Here is a 17,060-nt window from a genome sequence, read left to right on the forward strand (position 1 = left end):
TGGCCGTCTTGCTGGTGTGTGTGTGTTGTTGCTGGAGGTGCAGGGTGAAGAGGAGGTGGGAGTTTCTCCTGGTGCTCTCCTCCTCACATGGAGGTCCGCTGCTCCTCACGGCCAGCGCCGCGTCCAGGAGGAACGCTGCCCGCTCTGCCGTGGCCGCACGCAACACACACTGGTTCTGGAGCTACACACCACACCACACAACACAAACAACACACACTGTCATGATCATGAGATTAATATTATTAGTATTATATATTTTTTATTTTATCTTTTAAAAGCTTTGTAAACACAGGGACATTAATTTGCGGGAAAAAGATGGACTTACAAGGTTTCTGCCTGACAACAACGATATTTGGGTCAGAACTAAGGTCATTATACTTTTGAGCAGTATTAAGGGTTCAATGTCTTGCTTACGGACACCTCGACACATTGTTGGGGCCGCCTGGGGAATTGAACCTGGGGACCTTCTGTTTGCTTCCCAGGTGGGCTCTCTACCCATTCTGCTGTTGTATCTCTGTGATAAATGTAACTCTCAAAAGAATATCCATGAATTCAAGTCTCCATGGGGTGACTAATCGATCAACTATCCCTTTAAACTGCAAACGTGGAAGCCTGCATAAATAAGGGTTTCACCTCACTTTTTTTTTAATTGTGTTAATTGATATACAATAACTATAAACAATAAAGTTGATTCATTGATTGATTGATTGATATTGATTGAGTGGATTAACCACTTAAAGGAGGAGTTCACCCAAAAAATGACTTATTTTCTATCAATTGCACACCCTATGAAGCCTTGAATCCATGGATTCTTTTTTGTTTTTGTCACATTCCTAAGCTAATAATTTGATTCCCGTCTCCTACCGGCTAATGTATCCGGTAGGAGACACAAAGTAGATTATTTGTGTCTCCTACCGGAAATACACACGGTCATCAAATTATTGTCTTAGGAATGCCACAAAAACAAAAATAAATCCACGAAATCAAGGCTTCATGGGGTGTGTAATTGATAGAAAATAAGTAATTTTTTGGGTGAACTCCTCCTTTAAACCCTATGGTTCACTGGAAGTCCCTCAGGGCTTTATACTTATACTCTTTTCTGTTTATTGAGGGGAAAGCTTTCGCTGAAAACGGGTTAAAACTTAAAGTGGGTCAACTGACCTGAGACCCAGAAACGGGGTCCTCTCGCAGCATCACTCCTCCTCCTGATGATGAGGAGGAGGAGGCTCCTCCCAGGTGAGCCAGCAGGTCGGTGAGGCTCTCCTCTCGCCCGCTGATCTCCACAGCAGACACGTGGACGCTGTAGGAGGCTCCGCAGCGCTCCCTCCGCTCCTCCATCACGCGGTACAGCCACGACACGGCCGTGGGCGTCACCCCCAGACTCTGGGTGGAGCACTCGCGACCCAGCATGGTGTAGCTCTTCCCTGCGGAGCACCCACCACCACAGAAGAAGAAGAAGAGGAAGAAGAATAACGTCTCTGTCGGAGTCGAAACCTCATAAGTTCCAAACTGTGAATTTTCACGATTCAAATAAGAATAAATAAATAACAAAAGTAGTAGATCTACAAGCTTTTTGTAGATCTGCTACATTTGATGCTTTTGTGTGACGCTGTAGTATGATCGAGTAGGGCGTTAATTTATGAACAAAACACAAAAAGGAGATAAGTGGTTTCTGCCCGACAACAACGATAAGCAGAATGAGAAAAAAGAGCACATATGCACACGCACACGCACACACACACACCTTTATGCAGGAAGTTTGCAGAACGTTTTGCACCTCTGTGCTACACCACTGTGCTACACTAAATGGAGCAGAGCCTTCATTAGAATCATTGGTAACACCGGCGTAGGAAGTAAGGAAGGGGCCCAATTTCTTTTCCCATATGGCTGCTTTGCATAGAGCACATTCTTCAGCAATTCTCGTCCATCCTTTGCGTCCTTCACTCACATTGTCTCCTCGCGCCTTAGTCCCCCCCCCCCCCCCCCCCCCGAGAATGAGGTGATTTGATTGATTGGACGTATAGAACGGAGGAACCATCACATTCAACTTACCGGACTGTCATTCATTTTGAAGCAACGTCAATTACTTATGACAGCTAGATCACTGGTTAACAGATGGTATAGCTTGTAATCGCCCAGATGACACGTTGTATTGGACAATGTAGTTTGTCTCTAAAGATATCGATGCACTAATGAATTGTTTTTTTATTCATTTCCTTCCGCAGAACATGACAGATAAGAACATAAAACGTGAAATATGTATAGGAGCTGTTAGACATACATTTCTTCTGTAGACCCCCACACACACACACACCCCCCCCCCCCCACCGGATTGTGTAAATAAGATCAATCAAGCTATAATTGAATGTGTGTTTGACACGCTCGAATGTTTATAATGAGGGAGCAATTTGTGTGAAAAGAAGTGAGGAATACAGAACATGAACACAGCCGCAGGGAGATTGTGAGGCCATGGTTTATTCATTTAAGCAAAGAAATGTGCAAGATGTTGCAAAATAACGTGCAACCACTAATAATAAACAGTGCTGACTGAATGAACGGCTTCTAAAGATTTGATCAGTGCTTTTCAGAGTGCATATCCCCAGTCAGAGTATTTCACTTCGCCGTGCGTGCGTGTGTGTGTGTGCGTTAGTGTGTGTGTGTGTGTGTGTGTGTATGTATGTGTGTGTGTCTGTGTGTACTTGTGTTACTAAACTTATATAAAAATATAAACATCCCCACAAGCATAGTAGAAATTGAGAAATCGACATGTCTTAGTCTTCACGATAGCTGATCTGCAAGCTCACAACGCACCACACTGTGAAGCGTTGTGAGCATGTAGATAAGCTATTTTCAGCTGTGTGTGTGTGTGTGTGTGTCACACAGTGTTACCGAGGTTAGCGTGTCCGTAACAGAAGATGCATCCGTCCGCTCCGTTGATCACCGATTGGACGACCTCGGCCACGGTCCCAGAGCACACCTCAGCCTATCAGGACGCAGCAACACAACACAACACCGTCAGCCAATCACACGTCAAGAGAAACACCACACGCACACGCACACACACACACACACACACACACACACACACACACACACACACACACACACACACACAGGAATATGATAACCTAGATTTTCTGACTTAATGCCAGACATTTCTATTTCTTTTTTTACTTCTATGACCTGCTGTTTGCTCTCTCTGTCTCTCTCTCTCCAACACAAGTGCAATGGTGGAAAGTAACTAAGTACATGTACTTAAGTAACATTTTGAGGTATTTGTTTACGAGTATGACACTTTATTTGAAAATTGCTGATCTACAAGTTCACAACTGTTGTGAGCGTGTAGATCTACTGTTTTCCCTCTCTCCCTGGGAAGACAGGCTATATTCCGTAGAGGTGTTCCTGTGATGAAGTGTGTGTGTGCGTGTGTGCGTGTGTGCGTGTGTGCGTGTGTGTGTGTGTGTGTGTGTGTGTGTGTGTGTGTGCGCGCGTGCGCGTCTCCATATCGTTCACACGTTACGGTACATCATCTCATACTGAGTTTAGGGTGTGTACACTATAAGGCTGTCACCATACATACACACTCATCTCACTATAACTATACGATAAGGCCTGGAACTATCCAATGTTTTCATAGCGATTATTATACCATCAACACATTTTGCAAATAATTGAGAATAATTGACATCATTTGTTTCATCACTAATTAACATGAACAAATGTCTATGATTTGTTTGTATACACGGCTTTGTTGAATGCTTGATTCTGATTGGTCAATCGTTGAATTCAGCAGTGTGCTATTTTTGAATACCGGATTGTAAAACGGCCGCTTGATTAAAAACGTCCGTTTGTAAATCATTTGATTGCAGAAATGCAATGAAAAGAATAAAGTAGGTCAACAAGGCTTGTTGAACAAAACCTCAGCTGTGACAACGCAGCTTATTTTCCTCTCCTTAACCATACTTAATGAGTGGTAACGACATTGGATCCATATCTCTTCCTTTAATTTCCTGAAAAGTATGTGTTTTGGATACAGTGACAATGTACAGAATGCAGAGAGCTATAGGAGGAGATATGATGGCAGGAGTGAAATGGCTGTTTTTCTTCTCCACAGAGGAATATAATGAGATCCACTCCTCTTGACAGAGTTAGAGTCCCCAGCCTGACACTCCTGTCCTAAATGTCTTGCTGTATCATCTCTACTATATTGGACCCGGGCTTCTGTTATCCCATTGAGACCGGGGACGCATCTGTGTGTGTCATTTTTAGATTTCTTTCGGCTATTCAAAAATAGCAGAAATACAAGCTCAAAGCGCGGCAGCGAGTGCCGCGCTATGAGCTTGTAGATCTGCTATTTTGGATATTTTGGATGAAAATGTTTGAACATCTTTGAATATATTATATGTTTTGACTCCTACAATTATGTATTTGGCCACAGACCCCCATCTGAAAATATTTTGTTCCAGGGACCCCCCAGAGGCAAAGATTTGAGTTAAAAATTTATATATACATATATATTCAAAGATTTGTACACATTTCCAAGATTATAAAAAAAAAACTGCAGATCTACAAGCTTATAGCACTCATAGCACTCGGTGGCGCGTTATGAGCTTGCATATCTGCTATTTTCGAATAGCCAAAGACATCTTAAAACGACACAGATGCGTTCCCTGCCCGGTCTTAATGGGTTATTATTGCATATACAGTAACTTGAGGAGCATGCAGCTTGGAAAGCTCCGGGAAAAAGCCAACTTCCTCTCTCGTGGGGAAGGCTTCTTCTGTCCTGAATGTCTGACTGATTCGTCGCTGTCAGGTGGAAACCTTGTATGTTAAAAAAAACAGTTACTTTTCAGGAAAAGGTGGGGGGTTGGGGAGGAGAAAAGGGAGAATCTGTGTTCTGATGGATCCAATGAGTTATTATTTAGTCACAAGCTCTTAATGAGCTTGTTAATGCCTTTCATTTGGTTCAATAATTATAACACCCACAGACACACTTAAAGGAGTAGTTCACCCTAAAACAAACGTATTTTCTATCAATTATACACCCCATGAGGCCTTTAATTATTGGATTTTTTTTCTTTCTTCTCGCATTCATAAGCCAATAATTATTTTACAGGCGGAAAGATGCTAATGTATCCGGTAGGAGACACAAAGTAGACTCTTTGTGTCTCCTACCGGAAATACACCCGGTCATCAAATTATTGGCTTAGGAATGCGACAAAAACTAAAGAAAATCCATGAATTCAAGGCTTCACGGGGTGAGTAATTGATAGAAAATAAGTCATGTTTTGGGTGAACTACTCCTTTAACCATTTTCAATTTCACTTATCCCCCCCCCACCCCAAAATATAAAAAAATGTCAGATTGCAAAGTGACGCGTCGCAAACTTGTAGATCTGCAACTTTTTTGCTACTTCTCTGTGACACTGTAGTGTGATGTGGAGTAGGGCATTCATTTACCCCCCAAAAAAACTGTTACTTCAAATAAATTAAATAAATTCAAATAAAAAATTGCAAAAGTAGCAGATCTACAAGCTCGTGGACCTGCTTTTGATGCTTTTGTGTGACGATGTGGTATGATCAAGTAGGGCGTCAATTTACGAGAAAAACACAAAAAGTAAAAACATGGAGATAAGAGGTTTCTGCCTGACAGCCGAGATGCTGTTATTACTGCAGCTTGAGGCAGGTTTGGAGCTCAGAGAGCCACTTCCCCAGGGGGACAGCTTCTGCGTTTTCTTATTTTTTTTTTGGGACAGAGATTTGTCATTTTCGGGTTGCGTGGGCTCCCAATTTATTTAGCATCGGGACTGCAGAGCGGATAAAAACAGCCGCAGGGTTTCTCCCATAGCGCACCACAGTTCAGCGACACTACGGTAGTACTGTAAGTACGGTTTTGAGGTACTTTTACTTTATTTGAGTATTTCACGTATTTTGAAACAGGGGGCAAATACTGTACTTTTTAGTCCACTACAATTATTTGACAGCTTTGGTTATGCCGAAATGTATGTGCGTGTGCGTGTGTGTGTGTGTGTGTGTGTGCGTGTGTGTGTGTGTGTATGTAGCCTACTTGTATTACTACAGTTATGAGGGACAAACGTCCCCAAAAGTATAGTAGAAATTTGAGAAATGGACATAGTGAGGTTTGCAGTCGAGTGTGCGGTGGCTGGGACGAGGATCAGCATCTCCAAATCTGAGGGCCCAGGTGAAGGAGTTTGTTCACTAGGGGAGGACGGAGCAGGAGATCAGCCAGAGAATCGGAGCAGCAGGAGCAGTATTGCAGTCGCTGTACCACACCATTGTGACGAAAAGAGAGCTGAGCCAGAAGGCAAAGCTCTCGGTCCACCGAGCAAATCTTCGTTCCTATGATCTATGATCATGAAGTGTGGGTCATGACTGAAAGAATAAGGTTGCTTATACAAGCGGTCAAAATTAGTTTTCTCAGGTGGGTGGCTGGCATCTCCCTTAGAGATAGGGCGAGAAATGTGGTCACCCGCGAGAGACTCGGAGTAGCTTAGGTGTTTCGGACATAGTGTGCAGATGCCTCCCGAGCGTCTCCCTAGGGAGGTCCTCGCTGCGCGTCCCACTGGGAGGAAACCCTGTGGCAGACTTGGGGGGATTACATCTCCACACTGGCCTGGGAACGCCTCGGGATTTCCCAGGAGAAAGTGGCTGATGTTACTCAGGAAAGGGAAGTCTGCTGGAGCTCTCTGCTGAAACTGTTATGTGCGTGCGTATGTGCATGCGTGCATACGTGCATGCATGCATGCACGTACTGTACGCACACATGCACATGTATGTATGAATACGATTAAATCTTTGACTCTTGAACCTCCAGCCCTCTATTCCTCTCACCTGTGATGCATCCTGGGTGAAGATGGCGTCGAAGGTGAAGATCTTGGGCGCGGAGGCAGGGGGCCGTCTCTGGGCGCCGGAGGAAGTGACCTCACACAGGGTCAGCTGCTTCCTGCGCGTGTCCACCTTCAGGAAGGACTCTGACGTGTCGCTCTGCACCGCACACACCCTCAACATCACCTTCACCTGAAGACACAACAACACACACCCTCAACATCACCTTCACCTGAAGACACAAAACACACCCTCAACATCACCTTCACCTGAAGACACAACAACACACACCCTCAACATCACCTTCACCTGAAGACACAACACACACACCCTCAACATCACCTTCACCTGAAGACACAAAACACACCCTCAACATCACCTTCACCTGAAGACAACACATCCTCAACATCACCTTCACCTGAAGACAACACATCCTCAACATCACCTTCACCTGAAGACAACACATCCTCAACATCACCTTCACCTGAAGACGACACAACACACACCCTCAACATCACCTTCACCTGAAGAAAGAAGACATTCTTCTTACGGACATAACTTTAACCATGTCACTGTTAACACATTCCCTGCCATTGACGGAGATCTTTGTCATTTCAAGTCCAACGCTTGACCTCAATTGACGGAGATTAAAAAATAATCATGCTTTTAGTGATTACACTAGAGGGTGCTCTTTGCCAACCTATGAATGATGCCTTGACTGCGTTTTTTTGTGAAAACAAGCCATATTCAACTGCCGATATCAAAACGGACGTTACAATGTTTTTGTTCCGATGGAAAGAGGAGAGACTCGTCTCCCCACGGACACATCGTTTGTTTACATCCGTGTTGAAAAAAAAAGAACTAAAACCGCTGGCAGTGGCGGATGAACTAATTAATACCTGGCAGTGAATGCGTTAACATGCATATGAAACCTTGATTTTATACCCGCTATATGCTGGATGTTTTACACCTGCATAAGCAGCACTTCTGAAGGACTCTTTTTAAGGTCTATGCCTTGGTCAAAATGTGTCACACACAGTCACAACATGTGTACACTCTCAGAGTTTCAGACCCGTAAAGGTAACAGCATCCTACACCAGACCAACCCACGTTGGTTCAGTTCGGTATGGCTCCCCGACCCCCCAAAAACGGTGTACCCAGACCCCACTTTGAGAACCAATGTGCTATATGTAGCTAAAATCTAAAATGACACAGATGCTTTACCGTTTTTAATGGGTTAATGTAATTTATATATTGTCTCTGTCGGGCAGAAAACTCTTATATCCATATCCTTCTCCACGCCCCCCCCCCCCGACTGTGGAATGACCTTCCTGACCACCTGAGAGCACCACAGTCTGTTGATTATTAAGAGAATTATAAGAGAATCTTTTTAGCGACACTGGTTTTACCTCTAGGCTTTATGCCCTCATGTTTGTAATGTTTTGTTTCCGTTTCTTAGATATTTTATAGTGGTGTGATGGGTTTTATGCAAATGCTTATTGTAGGCCTAGCACTTTGAGATTTACCCAAATATAAAGTGTATTATTAATCAAATTCATTATTATTAGAGATTATTAGAGTTTCGAGCTTGTAGATCTGCTACTTTTGCTACTTTTGAATTTGAATCCTGAAAAGCAACGGTTTTTGACATATGAGGTTTCCGCTCGACAGAGACGATATATAATTTTTTATGTGTCCATCAAACATGTGCAGAGTGGACAGTTTGTGTGTCAGCGGAGGTCCAGTTCAAAGCCGGTGGCATTGTGACACGTCAGCACTTTCTGATCTGACCTGTGACCTTGGTGCCTGGCGGAGCGTGTCACTATACCTCTGAGCATCAAACACACACCCAAACTAACACACACTCACCCAAACTTACACACACACACACTCACCCAAACTTACACACACACACACACACACACACACACACACACACACACACACACACACACACACACACACACACACACACACACACACACACACACACACACACACACACACACACACACACACACACACACACACACACACACACACACACACACACACACACACGCGCGCGTGCATGATGAGCCTGTTTTACCGGGGAGAGCAGAGGTCTGAGGACAGATTTCACCACCACAGACAGTGCCTTGCCCTTGGCCATGCAGCTGGTTAAAGGGTTTCAGCACTGTGGACAGCTCCTTGCCTTTGGCCTACTTATTGAAGGGAGGTTTCAGCACCAAGGACAGCGCCTAAAGTCTTGGCCATCTGATTGAGGTGAGGTTTCAGCTCCATAGACAGTAGTCCAGTACCTGGCCTGTAGACCTGTTTGCAATTTGGTGTTGGGGGAATTTCTCACCTGAACTGAGTCAGTGGGTCCCTAGACATGAAAAATCACGGAGGTGCTTGTCCGCCAGAGTGGCACGAATGGCGCAATGGCCAAATCAAAAATGGCCGCCATCGACTATGATGAAAATCCAACTTTTTTGTTTTTGAGTGTTTAAACACATGTAATACCTCCATTTAGACTAATTGTGGTGTGTGGAATTCATTTCTGATATTGTTATGACCATTTTGGGTGATTTTGACCTTGAAAGGTCATGGTCAAGGTCATTTTGTTATTCTGAAGACCTTGGCCATAACCTGGCCATTGTTAGGAGTAAAAACAGGTGCAATAAGTCTTATCAAACTAATTCTGACATTTAGAATTCCTTTCTGGTATTGTTTGACCATTAAGGATCATCTTGTCATTGAAATATCAATATCAATATCATTATTCAATAACTCGATTCTTTTTTTTAACACTTTTATTGTACTTTTTCCTTTTTTTTTCCAACAAAAGACATGAACATGAAACATTTTCCAATTCTAAATATCCCCCTTTGACTTTTATTTGAATTGGGTGCTTTAATTAGAAAATAAGACATGAAAATAAAAGTGATATACAAATAAAATCATAAGACAAAATCAAATGTATTTTTTTCTCATACAGTGCAGCATATATGTGTGCATGCAGGTTAGTGTGATGGGTTTTTACATGAAGGTTTTTCCTGTTTTCCATGGCAGAATATAATGCACGGAACTCCAGCAGCACGCAGCCACATCGCCGAGTGTCACACTTGCCTGCACACTTGCATACTGTGAGCAGACTCGGTGGTAAGGGCTTCAGACATTTGGATGGCAGGAGTGTACCAAAGTGCTCCTCCCATCCATGTTCCATTGCCTCTAGTCTTGCCTCAGGTTCCTTGGCCGTCACAAGCAGGTGGCAAACCCTATGCACCAGAAAAGCACCTTGTTTGATGTGACCTCTGATCACACTACTTGTGGGAGGGAGAGCATCAATTCCAGCACTGGCACTGGTATAGCTTTCTACCCTGAGGTCATCAAACGTCTCAGCAGTTGTACTTGACCTAGCCCCTGCCCAGACACGTACCAAGTACTTCTCTGCCAATGCTGTGTCTTGTTCTGTCAAGGTGTCTGCCTCTCCAAAGTTTGTTAAATATTGTACTGGGTCAGAAGTCATAGCTGCATGTTTGGTCCCCACCTTGCTCATGCAGTCTTCTCCAGTCAGGATATGTGCCTTGATCACTGTCTTGGCTAGTGGTGCTCCAAGATGAGAGACTGCTTGATGCAGTGGAAGCACGCGCCGCTTCTCACCAGTGCCATACTGCTGCCAGATCTCCTTCATCCCCAGTGCTTGGAAGTATGGGGTGTAGTACAGCAGTAATACGAAGGTGTCTGTATCATTGGGAACTCTCTTGCTCTGTTTCACATGAACAGCCCACTCCACATGCACCACCAGTCTGGTATCAGCCTCCTCAATCCAGTTCAAGAGGTCTGGGATCTCTTCACCACCAGCTGCCTTTGCTGGGAGCACCTCATCTTCAGAGACTACAGAGCTGACAATGATGGTAGTATTGCGACAGGCTCGACTGCACACCATATCCCGAACTAGCAGCTGGAGATTCCGCTTGTTCTCCTCAGATGCCCAGAACTTGTCAAGTTGCTGAGGGATAGGTGTGTCTCTGTTCATGCCAATGATGTCGATTCCTGTTCTTGAGTCTGTGCGCCGCATGCGCTCCCCTTCCTTTAGAGACATCTCAATGTAGGAATCAAGTATGAGATGGATGAACTCTGGCTCTTCACAGAGGGATAATGTTGAGCTGATGATGGCGTTGATGACAGCACCTAAAGTAGGGAATCGTGCTAGTGGCATCTGCCGTATTTTCGACATGAAGTCTACCACAAGATGAGTGGCAAGAGTAGACTTTGGACTCCATTGGGTGAGGTCAAGTTCAGGCTCAATTTCACTGACAAGTTTTGACTTGTTGACATGAGCTGGAAGGTCACCTTCAAACAGGGGAGATGCTGAGAGCACATCATGAGTTAGTACCTGCCGGATGTTCATGCCCCGCTCCTTAGCAATGTCCATACTCCTATGTGCCTCGGCCATGTCTTTGGATGAGACTAACTTCTGCTCCTTCAGAGTGGTTGTTGGTGTCTTCTTCGGTTGCTCGTTGAACTGCGGTAGCTTCCGCTTTGGTATGGTTGTGCTCATTTTCTTGGTCTTCTCAACTAACCTTTCCTGTCTGTATGAGCAGTAGACACGCTCCCCATTTGTGAGACAGTTGAGCAAGCGTGGAGCGACCCCTAGCGTCAACAGCTTGCTTTGTGAGCAGATTGTGCAGTGGCACAGGCACATTGACCATTATTGAGTATGGATTCTGACGCTCTAGCACAAAGTCCAGCAGCTTCGACACATTCCGGTTGAATGTAAGGCGGCGAGTGTACTCAGTGCATGCTGGAGATGGCATTCTGTGTGTTTCATGTGTGGTTGTTGGTGAGAAGGTTGAGGACATTGGTGATTGACCAATCTCGTGGAACAAGAGCTCAAACTCTGCACAGAGATTGCATTGTGTGTGGCTCCTACTACATAGTTGACCTCCTGGACACTCGCTGAATGGTCTGCTCGACCTTCATGATCACCTCCTACAGCGCAGAACCAGCCTGGTCGATCCTGAACAACCACTGGCCTATAGAGAAGCGCCGGTAGAGCTCAGGATGTGTGAACTCTAGCACCTTGATTTGGTTCAAGATACCATGAGCCATGACGCAGGTAGTTTATGCAGTCACATTCTGCAACAGATTGGCATGGAGTCCTCGACAGTAGCCGCATGTAGATCCCAGTTTCCTTCTCTTTCAGAGACTACAGCATTCTTGATGACGGCCACCAACTCTAGCCAAACTCCAAAGAATTGGCAGAGCTCTGACTTGCCTCGCACTCCTTCTCAAACTCCAGAAAGTCCTGATTCAACTTCTCCAATTGTCCAATCAGGGCCTCAACACAAGAAACACAAGAAAAAGTAAAACATTATCTAAAACTACTAAGAAAGAACACTAGAAACACAACAGGAATACAGAACAGACACAGATCATGACATTAATTCCTACATAGTCTAATTTGCTAATTCAACACCCAATTATAAAAGTTAAAGGGTGATGTTTTAGAATACTTTTCTCATGTATGTCTTTTGCTGTAAATAAAACAAATTATTATGAAAAAAATACAATAAAGGGGACAGTAAAGTACAAAATCGTAATTTAATTATTGAAAAATGACATTGACATCTGATATTTCAATTACAAGATGATCCTTAATGGTCAAAACAAATATCAGAAATGATTCTAAATGTGCAGAATTAGTTGGATAAGACTCATTGCACCTGTTTTTACTCCTAACAATGGCCAAGTTATGGCCAAGGTCTTCAGAATAACAAAATGACCATGACCTTTCAAGGTCAAAATCACCCAAAATGGTCATAACAATATCAGAAATGAATTCCACACACCACAATTAGTCTAAATGGAGGTTATTACATGTGTTTAAACACTCAAAAACAAAAAGTTGGATTTTCAATCATAGTCGATGGCGGCCATTTTTGATTTGGCCATTGCGCCATTCGTGCCACTCTGGCGGACATGCACCTCCGTGATTTTTCATGTCTAGGGACCCACTGACTTAACCTGACACCGTCAAATGGAAGGAAAGCTTGCGACACACATTTTGTTTCACAGCGTACTTGCATCTGAGACTCCGGGCGCAGAATCGATGACAGACAGTTTTCTTTTTTTCAAGCTACTAGGCAGGTGATTGGATGATCCCGCCCCTAGCAGCCGCTGATTGGTTCGGACACGCAGTGTTCGGCCATCTCTACTCCCTTCGCAATCCCAGACCTCCCTGAATATCAAATGCAAATGAGATTTCCGGAGGGAGGGGGTTTACCAGGCTACCACTGACTCAGTTCAGGTGAGAAATTCCCCAACACCAAATTGCAAACTGGTCTACAGGCCAGGTACAGGATCACAGTGCCTACAGCCCTGGACAGCTGGTTGGAGGTAGAGCCCTGTGTGGGACTGTTGTTAAATTAATCCCGCTCCCATGTCCGCTCCCGTTGGATTGACCATGCCCGCCCGCCACCCGCAATGATTTAATTTCTGACCGCTCCGCAGTTAATTTACAACCGCCGCTCCTGCCCGCAACAAAACATTTATTGCCATTTTAGTCCCGCATAGTACCGCAGTATTACCGTCCAGACCGGTATAATGTGTGCGGCTATTACGCTATTATTGTGTTTAAATCCGTTGACAGAGGCACCTCACCAAGACCCGGTGTGCTGTGCACCCATTGGTAACCGTAGAAATGCAGTTATGACATTATCGTTTGGTGTTTTCAGCGCTCACAACATACACACACACACACAGCAGCAACATGCACTCACACACACATAGCACACATGCACACACAGATGCACAACATGCACATAGGCTTGCAAAGACACACATACAAATTAGGGTATGAATGCCGTGCACACGCACACAAACACGCGAAACCACACACACACAACACACACACACACACACACACACACACACACACACACACACACACACACACACACACACACACACACACACACACACACACACACACACACACACACACACACACACACACACAACGTCTCTTACCTTCCCCATGCCGGGCGTGTCCTTGACCTTGCCCCCGCTCTGAGGAGGCATGGCGGCACGGCGGGGGGGCTGAGCTGCAGCGCCCCGCTGAAAGCCCCCGGTGTAGAGCAGGGGCCCCGGCCCCCCCTCCTCCCCCTCCCCGGGGGGACAGGGGCCCCCCCGGGGGCCCCGGGAGCGGGCTGCTGGGACCCTCCTCCTCTTAGACAGACTGAGCTTCTGGGCGGCCCTGTGGATTACAACACAGACAGACAGACAGACAGACAGATGTTCAGCACAGGGCAGCGGTGGCCTAAAGGTTAGAGGAGCGAGTTTGCAACCGAAAGGTTCCTGGTTTAATTCCTCCGGACCGCCATAAATGTCCAAAACTGTTAACTCTTAAACTGCCAGGTTTTTCAAAAATAGACTCAGAGACTGCCAGCATGTTTACAGCTTAAACATAGAAAAAAACATATTTTTTTGTCGTTGATTTTTTAACATTGAAGTGAATGGAGCAGCAATTTTTTTGAAAATGTTATCTCCTGGTTCTTTGTGACGAACGGAAAAAAACGAAAAACCCCAAAAATGCCATATTCTTTTTGCAATAGCTAAATTCTCAAAACGTTTATAAACGTTTTTGTCAGGTTAATTTTCAGGATTGAAAATAGCAAAAGTAGCAGCAAGCTCACAACGTGCTGCTTCACGCCATGTTTCAAGCTTGTAGATCTGCTACTTTTGATGTTTTTGTGTGACGCTGTAGTATGATCAAGCAGGGCGTTAACAATATAGAGATAAGAAGTTTCTGCCCGACAGCAACGATATGGGGATTAAGTGGGGGTTAATAGGGATTAACGTGTCTAGAAAAAACAACAGGTCATGGGATTAGACAAAGGTGATTAGATTGTAAACGTATCTCCACAACACACACACACACACTACACACACACACAGCGATGTGGCTGTAAATTGGACGGATACTTGCAGAGCGGCTGTTAAATTGTCTTTTTTACATACAAGATTTCCACCAAACAGCAACAGTGTTATCTTACAGTTCTGATTTCAGGTCAGCTCTGAAGAGGAGATGAGATTGATTAGATCTTCTCGTCTCCATCATTCTCTTTCATCCTCCTTTTATCCTACTCTCTCCTGCTCCTACTACTAATAATATCTCTAGTTCTCAGTCTCTTTTAATTTTTCGTCTCTCTCTCTCTCTCTCTCTCTCTCTCTCTCTCTCTCTCTCTCTCTCTCTCTCTCTCTCTCTCCTCTCTCTCTCTCATCTCTCCTCTCTCCTCTCTCTCTCCTCTCTCTCTCTCTCTCTCTCTCGTCTCTCTCTCTCTCTCTCTCTCTCTCATCTCTCTCTCTCTCCATCCAGGCTGTAATTACAGCTTCCACCAAGGGCACAGTAGGAAGCCCCTGGGCATGTGGGTGTGTGTGTGTGTGCGCGCTGTGCGTGCGTGTGTGCATACGTGCATGAGGACATTGCAGAATATTTGTATTTTCCTGCCATGTTTGTAGATATAAATATCCAGGAAATTAGATTAGAGCGAGAGCGAGAGCGAGAGAGAGAGGAGAGAGAGAGAGCACAGTCAGTGATTGAGCCCATTGCAGTGTATTGCAGTGAGGTTTGGGCTCCTTTCTCCAAAAAAAAACATGAATTCAGAAATGGAACAAATATGAATGAAAAGCCTGTGTGCACAGTTTTTTTTGGTAGAGTGGAAAACATCACCAACAATGCATGCAGAATTGCGGGCCGATAACCCTCCAAGAATCAAGCGCTGAAAAGAAATGACACATTCAAACACTGTAAACTCCTAAAAATGAGTGACCTCAAATCCTACCATTATAAAGCCCTGAAAAGCCAAGAGATAACGTATAACCAGAGTCACCGGCTGACAGGTGACACTGGTTCTCTACGTTTATCTCAAAATAACTAAGGTTTTAGAACCTGCAGCTCTTAAAGCTAATAATAATAACCATCCTAGGGACAGTGACATAATTCCTCAACACATCCCCATCCAAACAAATTATCATTCAACACAAATAATATGATGAATGTGTACTCTAGTCTAGTGGCCATGGAAAGCGTGCACAGACTTTATGCACAGAGCCCTGCGGTCTTGTCCCTGTTCTCCCAGGGGGGAGCCACAGATCGAAGCAAAAATCGTTCAATTCCCACGTGTGTGATCTAACGCTCTAAGGTCTAGTGCGGTCTCCAAGTGCAGTATTTACCAAGTGTTTCACCGGTCCCTGCAGAGACCGGTTGGGTCAAAACGACCCTTGGGCGTGTAAGAGAAGAAGGCTAAGGTTAATTAAAGCCTTAAAGCCCACAAAGTCTGGGCTCAAACTCTGATGTTTTTCATACTCAAGAAACATAATATATTCTGTAGGAGGAGGAGAGATAGAGAGATAGAGATAGACAGACAGACAGACAGACAGACAGAATTAGAGACAGAGACCAGTGATATGGACAGAGGCAGAGACAGAGATAAAGATAGAGACAGTGATATAGACATAGATAGCGACAGAGACAGTGATATAGACATACATAGCGACAAGACAGAGCCAGTGATATAGACAGAGACAGTGATAGCGACAGCGACAGCGACAGAGACAGAGACAGAGATAGAGAGAAATAGAGACAGTGATATAGACAGTGATATAGACAGAGACAGAGACAGAGATAGAGAGAAATAGAGACAGTGATAGAGACAGTGATATAGACAGTGATATAGACAGAGACAGAGACATAGATAGAGACAGAGATAGAGACAGTAATATAGACATAGACATAGACAGAGATATCGACAGAGACAGAGACAGAGATAGAGACATAGACAGAGATAGAGACAGTGAGAGACAGTGATATAGACAGACAGAGATAGCGACAGAGACAGAGACAGAGATAGAGATAGAGATAGAGACAGTGTAGATATAGAGACAGAGAGATAAAGAGAGAGACATTGGTAGATATAGATACAGAGAGATAAGAGAGAGACATGCGTTCATGTTAAGTTCCACAGAATGAAGTGTGAAGTTTAAACCCCAGCAACACAGAGATGTGCCATTAAGCAAGCGCACCTCAGTTTATTGCGGAGAGCAGAGGCAGAATGACTCATTCTGTCCTGATGTCTCAGTGACTCTAACAAACCACTGACTCAGCACAACTCATCATCATGTTTACAATGTTTTTAATTGCAACTTATGTTAGCCTACTGTCTGTCT

At 44.4% G+C, this 17,060-nt stretch overlaps 1 protein-coding gene across 1 annotated transcript in view; it reads right to left on the bottom strand.

The window, feature by feature from the left end:
- The window catches only part of LOC308103010 (kinesin-like protein KIF26A), a gene marked incomplete at both ends in the record, with an annotated part of 67,100 nt that overhangs the window by 19,054 nt on the left and 30,986 nt on the right, over window positions 1–17,060 (bottom strand). The window contains 7 exon segments of the mRNA XM_080452862.1: window positions 1–181; window positions 1,162–1,424; window positions 2,890–2,983; window positions 6,852–7,037; window positions 13,863–13,894; window positions 13,897–13,954; window positions 13,956–14,088. Coding sequence (XP_080308988.1) covers window positions 1–181; window positions 1,162–1,424; window positions 2,890–2,983; window positions 6,852–7,037; window positions 13,863–13,894; window positions 13,897–13,954; window positions 13,956–14,088 — 947 coding nt within the window.

Source organism: Gymnoscopelus braueri (genome assembly GCF_963280865.1).
Source record: "Gymnoscopelus braueri genome assembly, chromosome: 16".
Lineage (NCBI taxonomy): Eukaryota > Metazoa > Chordata > Actinopteri > Myctophiformes > Myctophidae > Gymnoscopelus > Gymnoscopelus braueri.